General features: G+C 40.0%; 2 protein-coding genes and 1 non-coding gene across 3 annotated transcripts; 2 read left to right on the forward strand and 1 right to left on the reverse strand.

The window, feature by feature from the left end:
• Positions 1-772: 772 nt before the first annotated feature.
• LOC133283769 (uncharacterized) lies at positions 773-1,132 on the forward strand. Its single transcript, XM_061480680.1, has one exon. The coding sequence runs from the start codon at positions 773-775 to the stop codon at positions 1,130-1,132; it is 360 nt and encodes a 119-aa protein (XP_061336664.1).
• A 14,572-nt stretch (positions 1,133-15,704) lies between these two features.
• Positions 15,705-17,127, forward strand: LOC133283770 (uncharacterized). The gene is made up of 3 exons (XM_061480681.1): positions 15,705-15,787; positions 15,897-16,344; positions 16,483-17,127. The coding sequence occupies exons 1-3, from the start codon at positions 15,705-15,707 to the stop codon at positions 17,125-17,127; spliced, it is 1,176 nt and encodes a 391-aa protein (XP_061336665.1).
• LOC133283772 (small nucleolar RNA R71) lies at positions 16,027-16,133 on the reverse strand. The gene has a single exon (XR_009747828.1). It is a non-coding gene; the product is annotated as a small nucleolar RNA R71 (small nucleolar RNA).
• Positions 17,128-25,970: the final 8,843 nt, after the last annotated feature.

A 25,970-nucleotide genomic window follows, 5' to 3' on the forward strand; every position in this document is an offset into this window, starting at 1 on the left:
AACAACGCCGAGTTGTGTGATGGTAGTAACCTCTGTAAACGACTGGAGGAAGCCTCTGGTCGATTATCTAGAGAAAGGGATACTGCCAGAGGATCGCCTGGAAGCTAGGAAGCTGGTCCGAGATGCGACACAATATGCGATCGTGAATGACCAGCTATTCAGAAAGGGTTTGCATAACCCCATGCTAAAATGCTTGAACTCGGAAGGAGCAGAGTACGTCCTTGCCGAGATCCATGAAGGAATAAACGGGCATCACATGGATGGCAAAGCCTTGGCCAGAAAGGCCCTCAGAGCTGGTTATTACTGGCCGACGATGGGGGCAGATTCTAAAGAACATGTCAAGAAATGTGATAACTGTCAGAAGCATGGCAAGTTAATCCTTTCACCACCGGAAGAACTGGAATGTATCTCGGCCCCTTGGCCCTTCTTCAAATGGGGAATGGATTTGCTAGGACCTTTTAAAGCTGTTGAAGGGCAACTCAAGTGGTTGATCGTGGCTGTGGATTACTTCACAAAGTGGATAGAAGCAGAACCAGTCACCACAATCACCTCGGCTAGAGTGCAAAGGTTCTTTGAACGAAATATTGTTTCGAGATTCGGAATCCCAGCTGAGGTGGTTACTGATAACGGAATGCAGTTTTCTGATAAAAAATTCCAGCAGCTAATGAAAGACCTACACGTCACACATCGTTTCGCATCTGTGGAACACCCACAATCGAATGGGCAAGCCGAAGCGGCCAACAAAGTGATTGTGGAAGGTCTCAAAAAATGAATGTTTGCTGCAAAAGAAAGCTGGGTTCACCAGCTATACTTTGTCTTGAGGGGTTATAGAACCAGCACCCAAACTGCAACTGGAGAAACCCCTTACAGACTAACGTATGGATGTGAAGCCTTGATTTCGGTAGAGATTGGAGAACCCTCATGGAGAAGACTGAATAGTCTTGAACAAGGTGAGCAACAGAATAGTAGAATGCTTATTGAAGAATTAGACCTTGTGGATGAAGCTAGGGTCACAGCTCACTGCCGGAATATGATGGCCAAACAACAGACCGCAGCAAAGTATAATAAGAAAGTGAGACCAAGGAATTTTGAAACAAATTCATGTAATTCGCAATTTGATATCAATAAATGAGGAATTTTTTTTTTTAAAAGATTTATCCTTGTCTATCTTTGATATATCAATATCAAATCCGAGGTACAAATACAATTTTCCATAGTGACTCTGATCAAGTCAAAATGTCACTATTTTGGTCATGATACCAAAAAGGGGCAGATGGCATTATTGTTTTAACCTTAGATAAATTGAGTTATGAAATTCAAATTCAATTAAATGGCTAAGTCAAAAGAAGAGGTCCATTACATATGCAAGCTTACCAGAATGAGTAAGTTAAACAAACATGCGTCATCGAATTGACATAAAGCAGAATCCGTACGATGCTTTGACCTCGACCAGGTCATGAATTAAAAACTCGTATGATGCACGAGTTTACAAAAACAAATTGGGATGAAGATTTCACCCAATAAGTATTGAAAAATAATGCAACCTCGGTATATCACTCATCAAGTACGAGGGTGAAGTATATCTAAATAAATCGGATTTGAATCTGAGCAACTTAGGAATTACTAAAACTTGGGACAAATCCGGGTATGAAGAGGAATGCTACCTCGTAAAGGGGCTTATACGTATGCCAAGAATGGTTAAGTCATATCATTCGATAAAGAAAAAAAGAGTTGCCTAATCAAAAAAGCAAAAGCATTACTGCAACGACATGCTGAATTCTGACAAATCGACAACCTAGATAAATGCATCTACGGTGAATTCGGAATTAGGAGATGAAAAACGACATACCATAAGGCAGGATATTCAAAGCGAAATTGTATGTCTAGAAAATAAAATTAAAACCGGGATAAAACCGGCAATATTCAAGATAAATCAAAAAGGGGCCCAAAGGACCCCAACAAGTTACAAATCCAACCGACAATCCGGCCCTTCATTTTGTCGGGTTGGCAGGAAGATCTTCTAGCACCACAACCTCCTTGCCGGATTGGTTGGTCGATTCAACTTCTTTTGCGGGTTGGTTGGTAGCCTCATCACCATCCTCGACGGCAGCAACTTTTTCGGATTGTGAAGCTGAAACACGGGAAGGAGAGGCGGCAGCTGGAAAAATGATTCGACCATCAACAACATAGGTACGAGGGCTTAGGCCAACCACATTCAAAAGCAAATCTGGGTTCAGAATTTGCAGTTGGCTTAATGCATTATAAAAGGAACCAGTGATGGACTTTTCAAGTTCACCCCGGTAGAGTTGAGCTTCGTCCTGAGCCTCCCTCAATTGGGCCCTGGCTTCCTTCAATTTGTCCTGCGTTGACTTCATTTCCCCCTCTGCCTTCTCATACGTGACTTTGAAATCACTCAAACTCTTGCTGTTGTAGGCATGGAGATATTGGAGCTTCTCATGCTCACTTCGAAGTTGTGTCAAGGATTCTTGTGCTTTTCCCAAGTCAGACGAACTTTAGGTATATTTTTCCTTCATCGATGAAAAATCTTCTTTCACCTTGAGCAACTCGGCAACAGTCTTTGCTTTTTCTTCCTGAGAGGCAGCAACCTCATCAAGAGAACAAAGATACTTACGCTTCAACGAACGTAATGATCTCGTTAACCCAGACAACTTCAGGCCACCGAGCTCCAGGTCATCCAGTACCTTAATTTCTTCAGCTGTGAAGGGGTTTGCACTGGAGAATGACTCAGGCGGACAAACTGCCTCTCGAATAGCTCAGACACCCCGGACTGCCATTCAGTATGCTTGGCCAAACCAGAACACGAAGGAGGAGGACGAGCTTCCATCACTTGCCGAGGAGAGGAGGGAGGAACATTTTCGGCGGGGATCTCCTTGCCTTTGTTCCTAACTTGCCCTTTTTCTGTCACCTTGGCCTTTGTTTTGTTGACAGCATCCTTGTGCGGATTCAGCTCTGACAACTTCCTCTTTTCCCCCAATCCGGGGGAAGTATCCTTCTGCGACAACCCGGAGGGAGACTCGTTCCTTCCCTTGGTCAATGCGGCCAACCAGCTCGGAAGAGTGTTCGGTTGCTTTTCCATTTGGGGAACTGAAAAACAAAATAATGAAATCAGTTGTTAAGCGCAATATAAAGCACTTCAATATAGCAATCAGACATACTTAATTCGGCATCAAGCTCCTCTTGAGATTCATAAATGAGAGACGCAAGGCTAGCATGCTGATGCGTCTGAAGATATGTATCGATGGCGATCACGGTATTAATATCATTGGAGTCTAGCTGGGATTCTTTAAAGCAGTAGCTGGAAGGAGGAAATTGGAAATGATCGGATGACCAGCATAAGGGAAACTTTCCCTCTACATCCTTCGTGCCACAGTTTTGGAGAAACCATACCTCCTTACCGGGATGCGCGCAAACCTTAAAGAACTTGTTTTTAAAACCTTTAAAAGACTCCGTGTAGACCTTAAAGAGTCTACGGCCAGGGACACCTCGGACAGTGATCCAACCTTTCAGTTTTGGTGGTTCGCGACCAATTCGACAAGAGATTACATGAAAAAAGAAAAAGAAAACCATAACGGAAGGATGAAGAACAAGGTAGGCACAAAATCGCTCAAAGGCCTTAACGAAACCCCACTCGTTGGGATGGAGTTGTGTAGGGCATATGAGAAGATGATTGAGTATTTCTATCTGAAACTCGGTCAAGGGAAATCGGAGTCCGAGTTGAGTAACGAAATCTCGGTAGAAGAAAAAGAATCAAGTACCCTCTTCAGTTCCGCCTGAACATACGGGTTCGTCTTCTACAGGAGTCACGATGTCAAAATTTTCAACCGACCCGACAGAAAGTCTAGCCACGTCCTCCGCAGAAAGCTCAGACGTGGTATTCAAAACCTCATGAGTCACCCAGGGAAACTGGGATATCAATGAGGCTGGCGGAGACCCACAATGCGACTCGGAAAAACCAGATTCCTCTACTACCTCTTGATGGGGAGATGCCATAAATGTCTAGAAAAACAAAAAAGTTTAAATCAGAAGGAAAGAATGGATATACCTGCATCAAAAATACTAGAAGATGATGAGTCACTAGAAGATGAAGAGCTGGGCACGTCAGAAATAGTAATCGGATCATTGGCCCCACCAGATGCCGACATTGATCCAACAAAAATTCCATGCCGGCAACTTTCCAAAGTGGACTCGGCCAACAAGTCACATCCTTGCTCGACAAGCTTAGAACTCAGATAGACGCAAGAGTAACATGGGACACCTCCTGAGACAGAGGAAGGATAGGGGAAAGCACGGATGTTGGAACGTGAACCCGAAGTGGTCATGGGCGGGAAAGAAAGCAAATCCCCGGGTTGAGAAGACGGAACTGAAGGACTGTTTTTTATGAGACACTTATCCCGGGAAGAGCAACATCTACCCCGGTGAGACCCTAACTCCCTATTCGACACCCTGGCCCTTCGCCGAGATCTACCACCACGGCAGCCTCGAAGCATAGCTTCCTGCTCTTCTTCTTCGGTCCTGGGAATCCCCCAAAGCCAAAAACGAGCACCTGGAGGAATCTTTTTGAAAAAATCAGGATCTTCCTCCCTCTGCCCTTTAAAACACAGAGCTGAAGAGAGTTTTCCCCCCTCATTTGGTCAAAAACTGAAAAACACTAAATGTCAAATAGCAAAGGTGGTGACCATCAGCATGACAGGAGGGAACATACAACTTCTGAAAGAGGCAAACTATGGAAGTTTTTCACAGGTTCTGGAGAAATAGCAAAAATCGACGATCGAACATATACATCTTCAAATTTAAAAAGCATACTAGCAAGCAAATGTTAAAGCGCAGAGTCGCACAATAGAATCAACAAAAAGCTGAAAATATGTGAAATACCTGTTGAAGGAAGATGAAGAACCGAAGCAGAAATGGGGCACAACACTTAGAAGACACGCACACGAAAGCAAACAACTAACGCTGGTGCACAATGCTCAAAAGCGAAATGAAAGCATGTAAAAGGGAAAGAGGGCTTATATAGCCAAGCAAGTGACCACTGAAGTACGAATAGCAAAGGTCAGGGTTATTTAGGTCCTTTCACCCTCAACTCATAACTGCCACGATCGTGGGTGGAAACCGCAATCATCATGCGCGGAAATCACAACGCAGAGGAGGCTAGGGGGCAAGGGAAAAACTGCCACTTCTCACACACACAAAAAAGCAATGATTATACAACTGAAGCGATGCTGCAATAAATGTGCACGAAACGCAATGATGGCATAAGAACGGCTGCAGCACGCTAAAGCATGCGGGCCGGAACACGTGGCACAACGCAATGAGTATAGTTCGCAAACCTACATATGAGACAAGGTGTATATGAACATACAACTATTCACCGAGTTTGGAGCTGACGCTGGGGTAATAGTCAACTCACGGTTATTCCAGCACATCTTCTACCCGGCTACACAAGGAAGCAACAGGCATACATGCATGCCCCAATAACCCGGGTAAAATGCCGACGCGGGTTCTTCATGAAAACACCGACGGGATCATGCACAACCGTCGACCAAATAAATATGCAGATACATTCCAAGATAAGGAATACCGCTTGGGGGCAACCCCGCAAGTGGGATTAAACAACTCAAGCGTATTCCTAACTCGGAGTAGTAATATGGTTGATGCTCAACCAGCAAGGCAATACGAGGGAAATGGCGCTGCACATAGCGAAGGTAAGAACTCGAAAGCAACACGTATGCCGACATTAGGAGGCAACCCATAGCTTGACATTGTACCTGACCCAAACAGTGAGGTACGCAAAGTATCTCACCGGGTTGATGCTCAACCCGTCGACATAAGGGGGAAAAAGACATCCCGTGAGAAAAAAAAATTCCCTCGTAAGCGGAGCATGCAAGTCTGCAGAAACGCAAACACATTCGGGAGTAAAAAACTGGAGAGATACACTCATAAGTTCATCCCGACTACCCGGATACCCATGTAGCCAGGCTGAGGGGCAACTATTATGGACCCGTATAATGGGCCCATTAAGTAGCAAGCCCAACAAGGGGCAATCCAAGATATGGATTGATGCTAATAAAGGATAGATATCCATCAAGGATACTAATCCTAATGCGACAACATAGCTATCAGGCCTGGACCCTCACCGTAGGAACCAAAGGCCCATTCACACTACCTACAGGTAACCTCTATAAATACAAAGGTAAACCCTAAAGGTACACACATTCTCTCTCTCTTATTGTTATGTTGTCACTGTGCGCACACACACACACCCATTTGGCTAAAACCGTTATAGTATTCTGTGCACAGTGATCTGCTTTACTCAAGGGTATCTCCTTCATAGATACCTTGGAGAGGGCACCAGATCCAACATTAACGTACTAGCCTAATTGGGCTAGACATCTCTGTCTCAAGGACAGAACATATGTCAATCTCATTTTCCTTTCTATTACTATTTTGTATCATTACTATAACACCTCACATAATTAAAAATGCATTATTATTATTGAATTGTGGACTATAAGGCTTAATTGGTGAAAATCTTGAGTTTCTAGTAAAAGTGCATTTGAAGGGCAAAATGGTAATTTAACAATTATTGAACCCTAAAATTTTGAAATGACGTAATTAGACATTATTTGGTGAAAATAATGTTGGAACTCGATTCAGAACAAAATTTGGAAATGGATAGGTAGTTTTTTGGAAAATTGATGAATAATGATTTTTAGCGGATGAAATACAGCAAAATAATTTTACAGAAAGACTCAAAAGTTATATAAATATTCTGGGAATGGATATATGTTGAAAGAAGTGTTTAGAACCAATAGAAAAAATTATTTGAATTATTTGACGAATTTTGATATTTTTGAAAAAATACAATGAGTTTATGAATATGGGCAAAAGTCAAATTATGCAAAAATTGCCCGAATCTTTTTAACATTGTATTGTGACATAATTAAACTATAATTATGCATCCTCAATTTATGAAAATACCTAACTCTTGAAATTAATTGAGATTTCAGGAAGATTAATTAAATAAATTGAATTTAGATATTTTAGAAAACTTTTGTAATAATATAGGTGGCTATTTCCTATTGGTCTTGAAATTGGATTAGAAGCTTGTCTTCTTCCTTTCTTCTAGTGTGATGGCAGAAACCTCCATGGTATGTGAGCTTAGATTTGCAACTTTTTTATTTTTACACCGAATCAAGAAAGTTACTGTAACACCCCGTATATATCCGGTTTGTTATCATATCATCGTATTAAGCCACGTTTAATTTAAAAATGCGGAATATCTTTCTCTTTTCAATTATGACGTCATTATACTTAGCCAAGTTGATTACTTAGTCATTTCCATAAAAACACGGCCTGTATGTAATTGCAATTCAACATTAACTGGAATACCTCATATATAAATAACGGTGAGTATCTAAAATCACGGAACTACAACATGTAGTCCGGACATAATCCTGATACATTATTACAACTCAAAACTAAACTAAAACATAATCAATCAATGTGGCATGGACAATCCCCATGCTCACCAAATAGAGCAACACAGCCAAACATAGTCTCAACAACAGCAACATAATAATAACAAGATAATAGCATATCATCAGCATATATAATCCAGCATCCAAACATGTCAGCATATAAACAGCAATATCAGCTAAGCTCCGGCCTCCTGCCGCTAGAGGTCTCAACCCCCGCCGCATTACCTGAACCTGAAATGGTGCCCCAAACGTGGGGTGAGATCTCTAAACAGAAATCTCAGTAAGACAAGGGGTCCTCAAGGATCTTCCACCCCAAGCTCACTTACATGTGCAATATAAGTTCTAAAAGCAGTAATTCAAATTAAGTTCCAAAACTCAATGCAGTGCAACAGATATTCATGCATGTGTGTTGTAACTATTCTACTGGTCAGAGAAATGAAGGAATACGTCTATGACCTACATGTAGTACAAGGAACATCGTTTGCACCTCACCCACAGCCTCACCATCTTGTATGTACCACATACTCAGGCTTACCGTATAGGTGGAACACCACATGCATATTATAAAGACACTAGCATATAACAGCTCAATAGCATTTCCAAAACATCAAAAGCATGTAACACAGAATGCGTATAACCATACCTCCATGGGACATGGTGGAACCACAACATGGCTAAATCGAGGACACGAAAGCTTACCTTGCAAGCTAGCTATCCAAACCAAGAATCCAACCAAGAGCTCACACTAGCTCAAAAGCCCACAAACAGCACAGTCACTACCTGTTTATAGAGTAATTAATCATCAATAACCATTACTCAAGGTTACATTAAGTGATTAAGGTTTTCCATCTCATTTTAAGTAATTTCATGCTGTTTCTGCAGGAGGTATTCGAATGCTCCTCGATGAGTATTCGAATACTACAGCTCTCCAGAAAGTATCTGAATACTTTCACTAAAGTATTCGAATACCACAGGGTATCCGAATACTTTCCCCCAGTATCCGAATACCACAAGGTATCTGAATACCACATACACAAGTATTTGAATACTACCCAGTATTCGACTACTTCTTCAAGGTATCCGAATAATTTTCTTCCCAGAAAAGTATCCCAATAATCTAAGATTTTAATATGTTAAACTAGAGAACTCAATCTTTCCAACGACATATTTTATGTCTCAATTGGAGTTGTATAACTCCGATTATGATTTTTGCAAAGTTCCTACAACAAGCTGAATTTCCAGCAATAGGGTCTCAACTTCAAACATACACAGAGAGAAATCCACTTATCCAATGGGTCTTAAAATTTACAGGGTTGTAGCCCTATGTGTTATCTTCACATAGGTCCAAACCTCACTCAATTTAGAGCTTTGAAGCTTGAGATATCGCAATTTTACTAAACTAGGTCGCTATTGTCTCGCGAAGTATTCGATTACTGCCTTTTTCAGGAAGTATTCAAATACTGCCCGAAAAGTATTCGAATACTTATTCGACAGAATGCAAAAAATTGAGTTTTAAAGATAAAATCAACCTCCAATGATCCAAACTCGATCTGGAGTCCAAGAACTCCTTAAACAGATGTTTATTAAGATGTTATGAACCCAGAAACACCTTCCTTTTAACAAATGGTTCAAGTTACGATTTTTAATTGCTTAAAATATCAAAATACACAAGGGTGATCATGGTATACCTTCTATGCTCAAAACTTTGAAAATGGCACTGACTTGAAGCCTCCAACACAGCTCCAAGGTACTGACTTCTGCAAGATACGAATTTAACATACCAAGGTTGGTTCTTTAAGCCAAAAGGTTACAACTTGGCAACACAAAAGTCATAAAAAAAGCCTCACCAAGGTAGTTCACAAACTCAGCCCACAAACCACCACTCACAGCCACTAAACTGACTTCCCACAGCCACCACACTCAGAAAAAAGTACTCCTTTCACACTCATAAGTCCAAAGCACACTCAGACCAATAGATTTAGTGAAGACACTATGAAGAAAGGTGATCAAAATGGTGATTTCTCAAGCAAGGAAGAGGGTGGCAGCAAGGGAGGCTCAAGGTTGAAGAGAAATAAGAAGACTCACGTAGGCACATCACACGTGGCCTAGGGTTTGGTGCAAGATGCATATATAGGCACTTAAGTTTTAAACACACAGTATTAGCAACTATAGCTACGCTTGTATTTTAATCTCAAACTTTAGATTCTGAACCTTCTCATTTTTCTAAGATTTGCCATATTTTTATATTATTTTTCGGAGCACCTTTTCGGTACGCGCTTTCCATAGCCAGTATCAGTTCTGGCACCAGTTCTCATTATTTTAACTTGAAACTCGTTTTACAAGTCCTACATATTATTCTAGTAATATCCATACACTTATTATAATTTTCTGGGATACTTCACCTGTACGCATTTATACTGGGTAGCAGAATCGATATTTGCACTTTTCATCAGAAAAGCGACTTTCAGCATTATAACTCACTTACTATAATTATCAGAGCTTCAAATAATTATTAGGGTTAATTAAGGAATTATCTCATTAAACTCATAATTAACTGATTAATTTCCTTAATTAGCGGTGCGGGTTCTTACATTCACCCCACCGTTTTAGGATTTTGTCCTCAAAATCAGAAAACATACCTGTCCTGAAGCGCGGGATACTGACGGAGAAGCTCGTCCTCTCGCTTCCAGAATTACCCTTCAGGAATTCTTCTCGTTCAACGTACTCTGACCATCGAAATGATCTCATTCCTCAGCTGCTTCTCGCCATGATCGAGAAACTTGAGTGGTCCGACGGGAGTTTTCAAGTTCTCTCGAACCTCCACTTCATCCGGTTGCACCACGTGCGAAGGATCCGCCACATACTTGCGAATCTAAGATACGTGAAACACGTCGTGGATGTTGGCTAGGTTCGGAGGTAAGGCAAGCCGGTAGGCAACAGGTCCTACTCTACCAAGGATCTGGTATGGCCCAATAAATTGCGGGCTCATCTTCCTCACTCCGAGTGCCCGAACAACACCGGTGACAGTGAAAGTCTCACAAACACGTGCTCACCCTTACTGAACTCCAGTGGACGATGCTTAATATCAAAGCAACTCTTCTGGCGATTCTGCGCCTACTTCAACTTTTCTCTGATCATCTGGATCTGCTGGGTAGTATCTCGGACAAAGTCCAAGCCAAAAAGCTCCTTATCTCCAACCTCAGACCAACAGGTAGGAGTTCTACACCTCCTTCCAAACTGCGCATCATAGGGTTCCCTGCCCAGACTAGCAAAGAAAACACAGAAGCACAAAAACTCAACCAATGCCAGGTACCTATCACATGCTGGGCCCTGCTCCAAAGTGCAATCCCTCGACATGTCCTCCAAGATCAGGATGATCCGCTCAGTCTGTCCAACAGTCTGAGGATGATAGGCTGTACTCAGTAGCAACTGAGTCCCAAAAGTTCCCTGCAGTGCCTCTCAGAACCGAGATGTGAACTTCGGGTCCTTATCACTGATGATACACCTGGCACCCCGTGAAGCCTCACGATCTTGCGAACAAACAGTTTGGCCAACTGCTCTGAAGGGAAACTCACCCTTACTGGAAGAAAGTGGGCAGACTAAGACAATCTTTCCTCAAAGACCCAAAAAATCACAGCCAGCCTGAGTCTTCGGCAATCCCACAACGAAGTCCATGAAAATACTTTTCCACTTCCACTGCGGTATAACAAGAGGTTGAAGCTTATCAACGGCTTTTGGTGTTCAATCTTCATCTTCAGGCATCAGAACAAAAGGTCACACAACAACAATGCCCTTCCGCATTCCAAGACACACCGTCCTGGTTTTTCTCAAAAAGCTCATTCCCGACTCTCACAGTCTCCATCTCGAGAAGTGCACCCCCATACAAGGAAGTCACAATCAGATCGCGAAACTTCATAATGACATCAAAAATGTCATTCGATTCTCTGGGATCATCAGTCACTTTCTCAACAGAGACGACTTGACCCCACATACTCTATTCCACACAATAACTTGAGTGAGTTTGGTCCTATTCCATGACTCTAATTTCGACTAGACTTACAATTTTATAAATCATTATTTTCAAAATAATTTCATGTTCCTTTCACAGTACGAAATCATAATCATGTTCATCTCACCCAATGCATGTTAGTTAATATGCTCATTCACATAGGAACGTACCTTAGTTCACATACACCTGCAAAATTTTAAATTTCAATAACATAATAAATCAGAAGCTCTATGAAATAGTATACTTCAATCTCCATGGAATCTGCAACTCAAAAGTCAATCAACGGTGAAATAACATAGATACATCAACACAATTTATCGTACATATGTCATGCTTTACACTACCCATGGTGTTAACATGCCAACTACTTATGAAGCATATCAATAATCAACATAAGAACCTAGAGTCATGGAGACCACTCAACCCTCAAGCTAATTGTACATGCACTGCCTCACATATACAAGAACGCGCGTGGCCTTGCCACAAATTTCAAGTGTTACACACTCAGTTTCCTGAAGAGAATTTCACATCCTCCAACAGAGCACCATCACGTTTAAGTAATGGCGTAAGGCATCTTGCCTCAAAACAACATGACCGGTGCTTCCCATGGAGACACGCTCGGTCGGAAGAAGTCTTTCGTCGAAAGACCCTCAGAACGCTACTTCAACTCAGCCAACTCTGGTGGCGACATCCGATATGTAGCTAACGAAATCGGCCCCACACCAGGCAACAAGTCAATAGAGAACTCTATCTCCCTCTGTGGTGGAAACTCAGGAATCTCCTCCGGAAATACTCCGAGGAATTCCCTCACCACAGGAATGCCAGTGATATCCTCTTATGTCCCACTCACTAAACCTCCCAACATGACATATCTGAATGCCCCTGCTCTCAAGGCCTTCCTAGCCTGCAGCAATGAAATGTACGGCGAGGAACTAGCTGCGGAATCACACGGAGACATCACCACTCGCTAGGCACAACAATCAATCAATCAATCAACTATTGGACAATCCATCCACGCCAAGGATGATTTCCAAATTAGCCATCGGCAACCCTATCAGATCTACCAAGAAGTCACGGCCCTCCCACTGAAACATGACATCTCGATGTACAGTGGTAGCATCACACTTTTCTCTGGTGGCGGTAGTCACTCGCAACGGTGGAGAAAGCGCATACATGGGCAACTCAAGCCCCAAAGCAATCGGGGTTGCAAAAAACGAATGCGTAGCCCCAGAATCAAACAATACATCAACAAATGAATCACCAATAGACACAGTTGCTCTGACAAGGTTCAGAGCTCTATCTGACTGCTGCCTATCCAAAGTGTAGACACGCCCAGTAGCAGGTGGCACTGCAGGTGCCGAAGTAGGTGCCAAAGGAACCATCTGCAATGGAACTGCCTGAACAGCTACAGCTCTCGCCGTCGACGACGGGCAGTCTCTAGAAAAGTGGCCCTCCTTGCCACACTGAAAGCATACCAACTGCCCCGAAGCACAACGTCCCACATGCTCCTTTCCACACCCCGAACATTTAGGAGTGGAAGGAGGTCTCGCAAAGCTTCCCTGCTGCGGAGAAGTCTTCTTGAACTGACCAGGCGCCTGCCTAGTCGCAAACTGTTTTCCCTTGCCTTTCTTAGCAAACCTCCTGCCCTTCCAGGAAGTGGAACCACTCGTTCCTTTGGTCTCATCAACCTTGGCCCTCTTGGCCTTGCTCGTAATGCAAACATCCTCAATGTCCTTACACTGCTGAACCAGTGTACCAAAATCCCTCGAAGCAGCTCCAGCAAGATGCTCTGCAATCACCTCACTAAGTCCCCTGCGGAACTTAGCAGCCAAAAACATCAGAGTAGGCATTGCCATCCGAAAGTGTGCAAATTTCACCAGCTCAATGAACTTGGCCAAATACTCGTCAACAGACAACGAGCCCTACACCAATCTATCAAACTCCCCCTGCTTCCTCTCTTGCGCATCATAGGGAAAGTATTTGCCCAGAAAGCAGTCCTCAAAGAATGGCCATGTCATGACATGACCCTGCATCTCGAAAGCGTGAGAGGTGTTCATCCACCACTCATGGGCATCGCCCTCAAGCATAAAAGTCGCAAACATCAGCTTCTGCGGATCAGTGCACTGCATGACCTGAAAGATCTTGTCCAACGCTTGCAGCTATCTTGCTGCAGCAATAGGGTCGCAAGACCCATCAAAAGCAGGTGGCTTATGCTTTCTGAAAGCGTTCAGCCTACGGTCAATCACGTCACGGTCCTCAGCAGGCTCCATAAAGGGTTCCATCACCCCAGTGACATGAGTAGCTGATAAACCCTTGGTTTACCATGTTTTTAGGCTAAATTATGATTGATATATGTTAAGAATTGCATGGAAATTAGGGTTTTATGCTGTAAAGTTATAGTAATTGAATATCTTGCTAACATATTGTCGTAATACTGATTTACAAGGGTTTTTTGACACATATTATGGCATTTTGGAACAAAAAGAAGACATCAAAGCAAGATTTCAAGTGTGTACCAGCTGAAGAGGATGTTTTGGCGTCAATGAAGCACGTTTAAACACACAAAAGGAAGGAAAACACCATTGCCCCTGGAGGAGAACGTTTTGGCGTTCAAAATCACGCCAAAACGCCCAGAAAACATCCAAAACTCTTTGAAGAGCATGTTTTGGCGTGTTACTGGACGCCAAAACGTGTTGAGGCAGAGAGCAATGCACTAGGAGGACGTTTTGGCGTGCTCTTGAGCGCCAAAACGTCCATACACGGTCAAGCCAACTCCAGGAAAGATTTAATCAAGATATGCAGCAGATTCCATGAAGATATAAAAAGGAAACACCTCAACCTTGATTTGAAATAAGATATAACTACAATGGGAAGATATGAGGAAGATACAACAAAGATTTGAAGCTCTAATTCATCAACCAAATCTCCAAGATATTACATGCAAAAAGGAAACAAAGATGAAATCTACCACAAATCTGATATGGATTCATTGGAGATTTAATGAAGAATACAACCCCAAAAAGCTATAAATAAGGAGCTTGGGGTCAAGACCAATTCACCAATTCACAATTCCAGAGCATTACACCAAGACTGAAGGAGGAATCCTGTTGCGGAGCGCTGGAACACTGAGGAACCAAGTCAACATCACACCAATGGGGGCTTGGGGTTCTCTTTTCTTTATTATTTCTTTTCAATTCAGTATGCTAGAGTAGTCTTTTATTTAGTTAAAGGTAGATGGAACCCAATTGAATCTTTATGTTTATGAATTAAATTGTCTCTGAATCCTGTTCTTTTTATAATTGAATAAATTATCTGTTTTTAATGCTTTCTATGAGTTTGTTCCTTATAGAATGATTTCGGGGAATTGTATGACAATAGGGATGTTGGTGCATGAACCTTGACTTGATAATTTATCATAATCCTTGTGATCTAGGAATAGGAATAGGAATAGACATAAGGTAAGTATGCAATCTTGTAATTCTTGATCTTAATGCATGTTTTCTTGGGGAATAATCGGGGAACTAGAGTTCTTTCAAGATTGCATGACTTTACTTGTTTTTAATTTTAAGTTCCTTGAATCACAACTCTCTTCATCTAAAGTCTCTCAAAACAAACCTTTGATTGTCCAACTAAAACGCAATTAGTGAACTAGTGCTTGAAATCCTGATCCTCGTGGGAACGATCTCGTACTCCGGTACACTTTATTACTTTACGACCGGTGCACTTCCGAGTCGCTATCAAGTTTTTGGCGCCGTTGCCGAGGATCGAATTCTTTAACATTAGAAGTAACTAATTAAATTTTAGATTGGACTTTTATTTTTCTGCACTTTAAGCATATCATAAAAACATTTTCTTCATCCAAAAATTCTGCATATTTTTCTGCATATTTAATTTTCTGCATTAATTTCCTGTTTTGTGTTTCTTATTTTTCTGCACATCTTTTCAACTCTTATTTTATGCGAGGTACTTCTAACCCGCGAATCTTGCAGTTTGATCCTGAGATAGAAAAGACAGAGAGGAAACTTAGGAAAAACGCAAAAGCAAATAAAGCAAAAGAAACAAAAACAGCATCAACTTCTACGGAAACAAAGGAAATACCAAAAGAGGAACCTAAGGAAGAACCAATGGCAGAAAACAACAATCAAATTGTTCGAAGGACGTTGGGGGATTACATGACCCCAGCTTGAGTTCCACAGATGGCAAGGATTGTTAGACCAAGCATAGAGGCTAACAACTTTGAACTGAAGCCGGCACTGCTGCAACTGATTCAAAAAGATCAGTTCGCTGGAGGAAGCACGGAGAACCCTTATAGTCATCTTGATAACTTCTTACTTTATTGTGCATACATTAAAAGTAAATGGAGTTCCTTGTGATGCTATCTTGCTCAGGCTATTTCCATGCTCACTGAAGGATGAAGCAAGAGATTGGCTGCAGTCTCTACCTGAAGGAAGCATAACCAATTGGAATGACTTAGCAAGAAAATTCTTGGCTAGATTTTTCTCAGCTTCAAAGATGGCAAGGCTCAAGTCGGAGATCACTGCTTTTGAACAAAAAGACAGCGAATCTTTGTACGAGGCTTGGGAACGATTTAAAGGATTACTCAGGAAGTGTCCTCAACATGGAATTGAAGCATGGGAGAAAGCAAGAATCTTTTTCCAAGGGATGACATCCAGCACAAGAACACTGGTGAATGCTGCTGGAGGAGGCTCCCTGAAAACAAAAACTCCTGAGGAAGCACTTGAACTGTTGGAATCATTAGCATCTCAAGAATTTGACAAGGCTCCAGTCCCAGTTGCACCAAGAAGATCAGGAATCATGAAGCTTAAAGGCTATGATGCACTCTTAACCCAGAATGAACAAATGCTACAAATGCATAAGAAACAACAAGAACAATTAGATGTTCTTAATAAGAAATTTAATATTTCTCAAGTTTCTTCTGTTTCTAATGCTAACATTAAATGTGATATTTGTCAGGAGGCTCATGCAACTGAGGATTGTGAATACATAAGAGCAGCGGAAAATCCACTAGCAGAGGTCAATGGACTCTGGTATGATCAGAAGAATCAGAATCAACATCCAGGGTTGAGTTACAAGTCAAACTACCAGTTGAATCCTCCTGTGCCATTGCAACAACAACAGCAACCTCCACAATCAGAGTGGGAAAAAGCATTTGCACAGCTGTCCAAGACCACCTCGGACTACATTCAGAATTCAAATTCCTTCAGAGAGGAGACAAGAGCCTCATTCCGGAATCAAGAAGCTTTGATCCGTAACTTGGAGACTCAAATTGGTCAGCTATCAAGACAGTTCACTAAAAGAACTCAGGGTGCTTTGCCCAGTAACACAATTGTCAATCTAAGGGAGCATTACAATGCTATCACCACTAGGAGTGGGACAATAATTCAGCCTATAGAGGAACAACCCGAAAAAAATAAGAAGGATAGAGAAGCATCAGATGAAGAAGAGAAGGAAGAAAAGGCAAAGGATACAATTGAAGTTGACAAAAGCAATCCTGAAAAAGCCGAAAAGAAACTATTCAAGTGGGAGAAGAAGAAAGCTTTAGAAAGACAGAACAAGCCATTAGATCTCTCTCCATATGCTCGAATCCCTTATCCTTAGAGATTAAATAAAGAGATTCAGAAGCAGCAATATTCAAAGTTTCTAGACATATTCAGGAAATTGCAGATTAACATTCCTTTTTCCGAAGCTTTAGAGAACATGCCCAACTATGTAAAGTTAATGAAAGATCTATTATCAAGGAAACATAAGTTGCGGGAATGTGAGACAATAAATCTGACGGAGGAATATAATGCTATCAGCGAAATGAAGTTACCTACCAAAGTCAAGGATCCAGGGAGCTTCAGCATTCCATGCACTATAGGCAAGATGGAAGTAGACAATGTTTTATGTGATCTTGGGCTAGCATCAATGTCATACCACTCTCCATGATGAAGAAGCTGGGGATAACCGAAGTGAAGCCCACAAAGACGATAGTGCAACTGGCTGACCGCTCTTCAAAGCAAGCTTATGGTATCATTGAGGACATATTGGTTAAGGTAGACAAATTCATCATTCCTGTCGATTTTGTCATCCTTGACATTGAAGAAGATGCCACAATTCCTATGATTTTTGGAAGACCCTTCTTAGCAACTTCAGGAGCACTGATTGATGTGCTAAAAGGCGAGCTGATATTACGGGTAGACGGAGAGCAAGTAACTTTCAAGTTCTTTGACAAAGAAGTCCCCTCATCTGTAGCTCAACCGGAAGATCAAGTCTACTACATTGGTGAAAAGAAAGGTGAAGAAGAACACAATGAAGAGTCTTCTCGAGAAAGTAAGCCAAAAGTTAATATGGAGAAACCTAGTAGCGAAGGAAAGCATGTAAAAGTCAAGTTCAAAGTTCCTGAGACTACTTTACCTCATCCATATGCAGACGAGCACTATGGCAAAACACAATTTATGAACGATGGACCTTGGTCATCACCAAGCTTATGCTTTGAGCCACCATGAAAGTAAATCAGGTACGTCAGGCTCGTGACGTAAAACAAGCGCTAATGGGTAGGCAAACCCACACTTTACTGTTTTATTTTCATTGTTTTATTTATTTTTACTTTGAATTAAATGAAGAGAAAAATACAAAAATATAGGAGAAGGTGTTGAGACTAATGCCTACAATTGAGTGAATTTTACAGGTGAAGAAAATGAAACAAACAATAAGAGAGCAATTAGTTGTTCTTATTTCTCGATGCGAATTCTTTTTAGATTTAAATCTGTTGCTGAGGACAGCAACATTTAAATCTGGGAATGGGGAACACGCGGTTCATCTAAGCACAATTGAGTAAGCCGGAGGAACTTCATGAGTACACACAGAATATCCGGCTAAAATAGGGAATTATCTTAAAACCTTTCTTCTTTGCTTTAGCTTATTTTTATTTTATTGAGAATTTTTAATTTTTTTAGTTTGTTTTGAAAACACCAAGCCACTGTTTTGTGAAAAGTTGAAAGTATTACTCAATGTTTTTAAATGGAAAAATGACGGGAATTTTTAATCAGTAATTGATCCAGAGCATGATGATGAACATACTTAAAATTTCATAATGAACATCAATGCAATGATTTTCATGATTCATTGAATATTCTCTTAAGTGATGAATAGGGAAATTACTGTGCATTCATAGCAGCGAGGTTTTGAGCCTATAAAAAAAAATTATTGAGTGTGCATCCCACTGTATGAAAGACTCTAGAACTTGCTTTGTTTCTTGCTTGAATTGGTATGTGATATATTTTATAGATATGATTGAGGCATGTTCTTTCTTTAAACTAGATGGCCAAATAGCCAACCTTTGCTGATATTCCTTAATTTAAACCCTTTGAGCCTAGGCCTGTTTATTCTTTGAAAACCCATGAAGATGATTAAGCCACTTTCCACATACTCTCCTCACCTTAATTGAGATTGAAATTTCAGATTAAATTGAGAAAAATGTGCTAGTTGTTAATGATATAAATTGTGGAAGTACAGGGAAAAAGGCAAAAGTCAAGGAAGTAAGGTTGAGTAAAATGAGAAAGAAAGAAACAAAGAAAAGGGAAGTTACTCTGAAAAAGAAAAAGAAGTGAAAAGAAAAACAAAATTGTTCTGAGAAAAGAGAACGACAGACAAGAAAAAAAAAGTTCAAAAGAAAAAGAAAAAGAAAGGACTGAAGTAAGAAGAAAGAAAGTTGTTTACAAATGTAAACAAATGCATAAGTTCCTTTTCAAGAAAATTTGAATTTTAATCTTGCAGCTCCTTCTCTAAATTTTCCTTCCTTTAGCCAGGCCAAGTTATAACCTAAGAAAGACCTCTTGATCTGTGAGATATGTCACAATAGAGAGCGAGAATATAATCAAGCCTATGGTAGTGTTGATTCAGTAAGGATTCGAGTGAAACACCAACCCTCTAAACAGTTGAGTGTGAGTGAATTAAAATCCTAGTGAGGGAGTGTTTCGGGAAATTTTCCTTATTCTTTATCTTAAGAAAGTTGTTGCGTATTTTTACTGATGAATTATGAATTTTGTTGATTGATGCGTTAATTTTTAGAATCTGAATGCTCTGTAATCATGTCTCTAATTGAATAATTCCTGCCAAATTCCATGTTTTTGAGATTCCTACTTCCTAATCCCTTAAGTTTATTCTAGTGCATTGTTGAGGACAACAATGTTCAAATCTGGGAATGGCTGATAAACCCTTGGTTTGCCATGTTTTTAGGCTAAATTATGATTGATATATGTTAAGAATTGCATGGAAATTAGGGTTTTATGCTGTAAAGTTATAGTAATTGAATATCTTGCTAACATGTTGTCGTAATACTGATTTACAAGGGTTTTTTGACACATATTATGGCATTTTGGAACCAAAAGAAGACATCAAAGCAAGATTTTAAGTGTGTACCAGCTGAAGGAGGATGTTTTGGCATCCATGAAGCACGTTTAAACGAACAAAAGGAAGGAAAACACCATTGCCCCTGGAGGAGAACGTTTTGGCATTCAAAAGCACGCCAAAATGCCCAGAAAACATCCAAAACTCTTCGAAGAGCACGTTTTGGCGTGCTACTGGACGCCAAAACGTGTTGAGGCAGAGAGCAATGCACTAGGAGGACGTTTTGGCGTGCTCTTGAGCGCCAAAATGTCCATACACGGTCAAGCCAACTCCAAGAAAGATTTAATCAAGATATGCAGCAGATTCCATGAAGATATAAAAAGGAAACACCTCAACCTTGATTTGAAATAAGATATAACTACAATGGGAAGATATGAGGAAGATACAACAAAGATTTGAAGCTCTAATTCATCAACCAAATCTCCAAGATATTACATGCAAAAAGGAAACAAAGATGAAATCTACCACAAATCTACCACAAATCTGATATGGATTCATTGGAGATTTAATGAAGAATACAACCCCAAAAAGCTATAAATAAGGAGCTTGGGGTCAAGACTAATTCACCAATTCACAATTCCAGAGCATTACACCAAGACTGAAGGAGGAATCTTGTTGCGGAGCGCTGGAACACTGAGGAACCAAGTCAACATCACACCAATGGGGGCTTGGGGTTCTCTTTTCTTTATTATTTCTTTTCAATTCAGTATGCTAGAGTAGTCTTTTATTTAGTTAAGGGTAGATGGAACCCAATTGAATCTTTATGTTTATGAATTAAATTGTCTCCGAATCCTGTTCTTTTTATAATTGAATAAATTATCTGTTTTTAATGCTTTCTATGAGTTTGTTCCTTATAGAATGATTTTGGGGAATTGTATGACAATAGGGATGTTGGTGCATGAACCTTGACTTGATAATTTATCATAATCCTTGTGATCTAGGAATAGGAATAGACATAAGGTAAGTATGCAATCTTGTAATTCTTGATCTTAATGCATGTTTTCTTGGGGAATAATCGGGGAACTAGAGTTCTTTCAAGATTACATAGATTTATGGTAACAAGGAATTGAGCCGTAATTAACTCAGATAGAATTGATTGGCAATATATTAAGAAACAGATTCTTGGTCATTTAATTCATAACATATTGAGGATATTGGGGGAAGTCGAAACCTTAACTACGCTTGTTTTAAATCTTAATCAAACATCATCTTCACTCATTCTTTTAATTCTGAATTTTCATATTGCATGCCTTTACTTGTTTTTAATTTTAAGTTCCTTGAATCACAACTCTCTTCATCTAAAGTCTCTCAAAACACACCTTTCATTGTCCAACTAAAACGCAATTAGCGAACTATTGCTTGAAATTCTGATCCTCGTGGGAACGATCTCGTACTCCGGTACACTTTATTACTTTATGATCGGTGCACTTGCCGAGTCGCTATCAGTAGCACTATCAATGTGACTCAGGCTCTCATCCTGAACACTAGGTGGAGGCGACGGCGGTGGTGGCGGTGGAGGTGGTGGCGGAGGATACTGACCAACAGCAGGGCTAGCCCTCATCTCCTCCAACATAACCCATATCAAGGTCATGTTCGCCAGCCGATTTGCCTCAAGAGCATCCTCCGTGGCCTTCTGGCTCGCTTCTGGCTCACTAAAGTATTCGTATACCACAGGGTATCCGAATACTTTTCCCCCAGTATCCGAATACCACAAGGTATCTGAATACCACATACACAAGTATTCGAATACTACCCAGTATTCAACTACTTCTTCAAGGTATCCGAATACTTTTCTTCCCAGAAAAGTATCCCAATACTCTAAGATTTTAATATGTTAAACTAGACATCTTAAGATTTTCAACTACATATTTTATGTCTCAATCGGAGTTGTATAACTCCGGTTATGATTTTTGCAAAGTTCCTATAACAAGCTGAATTTCCAGCAATAGGGTCTCGACTTCAAACATACACTGAGTGAAATACACTTATCCAATGGGTCTGAAAATTTAAAGGGTTGTATCCCTATGTGTTAGCTTCACATAGGTCCAAACCTCACTCAATTTAGAGCTCTGAAGCTCGAGATATCACAATTTTACTAAACTAGGTCGCTGCTGTCTCGCGAAGTATTCGATTACTGGCTTTTTCCAAGAAGTATTCGAATACTGCCCGAAAAGTATTCGAATAATTCTTCGACAGAATGCAGAAAACTGAGTTTTAAAGGTATAATCGACCTCCAATGATCCAAACTCGATCTGGAGTTCAAGAACTCCTTAAACATATGTTTATTAACATGTTATGAACCCAGAAAAACCTTCCTTTTAACAAATGGTTCAAGTTACGATTTTTAATTGCTTAAACAAGCTTAAAACATCAAAATACACAAGGGTGATCATGGTATACCTTTCAATGCTCAAAACTTTGAAAATGGCACTGACTTGGAGCCTCCAACACAGCTCCAAGGTACTGACTTCCCCAAGATACGAATTTTACACACCAAGGTTGGTTCTTTAAGCCAAAAGGTTACAACTTGGCAACACAAAAGTCATGAACAAAGCCTCACCAAGGTAGTTCACAAACTCAGCCCACAAACCACCACTCACAGCCACTAAACTAACTTCCTACAGCCATCACACTCAGAAAAAGTACTCCTTTCACACTCACAAGTCCAAAGCACACTCACACCAATAGATTTAGTGAAGAAACTATGAAGAAAGGTGATCAAAATGGTGATTTCTCAAGCAAGGAAGAGGGTGGCAGCAAGGGAGGCTCAAGGTTGAAGAGAAATCAGAAAACTCACGTAGGCACGTCACACATGGCCTAGGGTTTGGTGCAAGATGCATATATATAGGCACTTAAGTTTTAAACACATAGTATTAGCAACTATAGCTATGCTTAGTATTTTAATCTCAAACTTTAGATTCTGAACCTACTCATTTTTTTAAGATTTTCCATACTTTTATATTATTTTTCGGAGCACCTTTTCGGTACGCGCTTTCCATAGCCAGTATCAGTTCTGGCACCAGTTCTCATTATTTTAACTTGAAACTCGTTTTACAAGTCCTACATATTATTCTAGTAATATTCATACACTTATTATAATTTTCCGGGATACTTCACCGGTACGTATTTATACCGGATAGCTGGTATTTGCACTTTTCATCAGAAAAGCGACTTTCAGCATTATAACTCACTTACTATAATTATCAGAGCCTCAAATAATTATTAGGGTCAATTAAGGAAGTATCTCATTAAACTCATAATTAACTGATTAATTTCCTTAATTAGCGGTGCGGGTTCTTACAGTTACAACATGAAAAATACCCAGAATCTCTTGGTGATCAAAAATCCTAAAATAATTTCTTGAAAAAGTGAGTGTGTGAGGAGATCCAAGAGCTTGAAGGTGACGATTTCTTGGTGTTAGTGTATCTATTGTTGGTGATTTTTGTTGCTTGGAAGCTTGTATATTGATCTCTGGAAGCCTAGGAACCCATTGGTGGTAAGATTTCTCAATTTCTCTGAGTATTTCTTGTGGATCAAAATTTCGGACATAATATGATGTGTATGTTGGTGAGCATGGTTAAAGAGGTCTTATGGCTATGTTCCTTTGGAATTTATTGCTCGTATAAAATAAATAATCGGTAGAAATGCAATAAAAAATTAAGTGATTTTGGTTCCAACACTTAGATAAATTTTCAAGGATGAAAGAATGGTGATTTGTGAAGGAAGTCTTTGATGGATGATGTAATTGACTGGTGGTTGTTTGAATCATAAATTATGGAGTTTTATAAGAGTTTTAAACTTGTGAATTGTTGAAAATTACCTTGGCTACATTGTTGTACAATTCAGCCATATTGGAAACTATTAGGGAAAAATATGTAAATTGTGTTGTGACTTGATGGAATGTATGTGAATGTATTAGTGATTTGGTTGTTGAGGTTGTTTAAGTGATGGTATTGGCTTGTTGAAATTAAAACATGATTGGTTATACTTTGAGATTTAATGGTCGCGAGCTAGGTTTTTTTTAGAGTTATTGTTTATGTTGGCTTGTGCATTCTTAAGCATGTGATTGATCATATTGTGGTATGATCATTGTAGGTTGACTCTCTTTGATCCAATTTTGGAGGATTAAGCTTTGGAAGCTTCTTTTTGTTGGTTTGTGAAATTGCTTGTGGAACCTTTTACAGGTAAACTTTTGTGTGTCTTGGGGTTAGTCCCTTTGTGTTCTCTGCCATGTCCTTTGGGAATGGTTGGATTTGTGATCTTTGATAATGTATAATAGAGTATGATCATGCATTTTTACCTGCTGTTTGACATGCGTTTTGCATGTTGTCTAGTACATGTTTTGATATACTTGTATCTGGTATATATTTTGATATACTAGTAAATATGGCCAGTAGATAGATTCATGGGAGTTTCACTGGATAGGTCTCCATGGGGAGTTCTAATCAGGTTTTCTTATAGTGTTGTCTTCATTTTGGGAACGGTACTAGGAATGTCTCGGGAGTTATGGGTGGTAGTCGTATATAATATTCTTATTTGGATGTTCTTGGCTTGTTTGTGCAGTGATTGTTGTGATTTCATATGTTATATTGTTCATATGTTTATCATTGCATGCACATTAAATAAGTCATTGGGTGGAGTGACCCTCCAAGACCCGTGGTTTACTGAGATTGTCAAATCTCACCCCGCGATATAGGGCAAATCTTGGTTCATAGTCGGGGTTGATGCCGAGTCAAAATACACATCACTCACGCGAACAACATCATAATCAATCACCTGTTGATTATTAAGATTGGCTTCATTCCTTGGTATCTCCTCTATCACTGGATCTTGTGGCAGCCCAGGATGTGATAGAAGTGGCCCTGATACCCACTTCACGTGATTGCCATAGTAATCGTGGGAATAGAAATTTATAGAATCCCACAAACGGTGTCAATATTTTGTCTGTGTGACAAAGATGTCTAGTCTAAGGCTAGTAGGTCAATATGGGACCAGACTCTCTCTCTAAGGTATCTATGAAGCATATATCTAGAGATGGAAGGTAATTGCACACAACTAATAACGGCATAAGCCAATGGGGTTGTGTGTATGCACAGTGACAAAGCGTAACTGTAAGAGAGAGAGAGAGGTTAGGTCATACCTATAGGCTTTACCTCATATTTATAGAGTTTCACCTGTGGATATATCAGTTATGGGCCTTCTATTCATAAGCCTAATTGTCTTCTTGCACAGCTGTCATGTAATTGCCCTTTGTTGGGCCTTTAGATATATAGGTCTTATGTAGGTCCATAAATAACAACCTCAAAATCCCATATTGAACAATATTGGCTGGCTATCGTTAAAAAAACACAGTTTAAAAGAGGATGTTTGAACCCCAAGGTTGAAAGTTCAATCCTTGGAGAAGTGCTCTTGGGAAAACCTTTGGCCTTCACCACACCTAGTCGAATTGCGAAAACAATGTATATATCTCTAAAAAAAAATGCACCCACTAGAATCATTTATTATTCAACATTTAGAGTCATTCATTATTTCAAAAATAATAAATAATTAATTCAATAATATCCCCAATAACTTAAATAAGAAAGTATTAAATAATTTTTGAATTAAAAATATATTACATTTTTCCACCTCTACATTTAACTTTTTTTTTTGAGTATATTGGCCCTAATTATCTCTTTGAGGCGAGTCGGCTAGGGGTGTAAATGGGCTAGGCTGGGCTTTGGCCTTTCTGGCCTAAGCCTACGTAAAAAAATATTCAGCCTATCTGGCCTACTAAAGGCTTTATTTATAGGCCAAGCCTGACCCATTTTTAAAAATTAGAGAGCCTGATATGGCCTACAGGCCTTGTAGGTCTCCCTCGTGATATATTTTTAAAAAAATATAAAATTGTTTTTAACAATTTTTAAAATATTCGCCTGACATTACAAGTCATTAACGTGTTCATAAATTGCTGCATTTTTTTACACGAGATATAAATTTCACTAGTGAGCATTAAATATTTTACAATAGTAAAAAAAATAACTAAAAAAATATACTGAGCAAAGTTCCAT

Source organism: Gastrolobium bilobum, unplaced genomic scaffold (genome assembly GCF_033153095.1).
Source record: "Gastrolobium bilobum isolate Gb01-03AN ecotype WA unplaced genomic scaffold, APGP_CSIRO_Gbil_v1 utg158820, whole genome shotgun sequence".
Classification (NCBI taxonomy): Eukaryota; Viridiplantae; Streptophyta; class Magnoliopsida; order Fabales; family Fabaceae; genus Gastrolobium; species Gastrolobium bilobum.

Excerpts from the sequence above, each read along its gene's own strand:
- LOC133283770 (XM_061480681.1), top strand. The coding sequence starts at position 15,705 with ATGGCAAGGATTGTTAGACCAAGCATAGAGGCTAACAACTTTGAACTG. Across the intron at positions 15,788-15,896 it reads CAACTGATTCAAAAAGATCA|GCTATTTCCATGCTCACTGA; the intron begins GTTCGCTGGAGG and ends TATCTTGCTCAG. Across the intron at positions 16,345-16,482 it reads TGAAGCTTAAAGGCTATGAT|GAGGCTCATGCAACTGAGGA; the intron begins GCACTCTTAACC and ends GATATTTGTCAG.
- LOC133283769 (XM_061480680.1), top strand. The coding sequence starts at position 773 with ATGTTTGCTGCAAAAGAAAGCTGGGTTCACCAGCTATACTTTGTCTTG.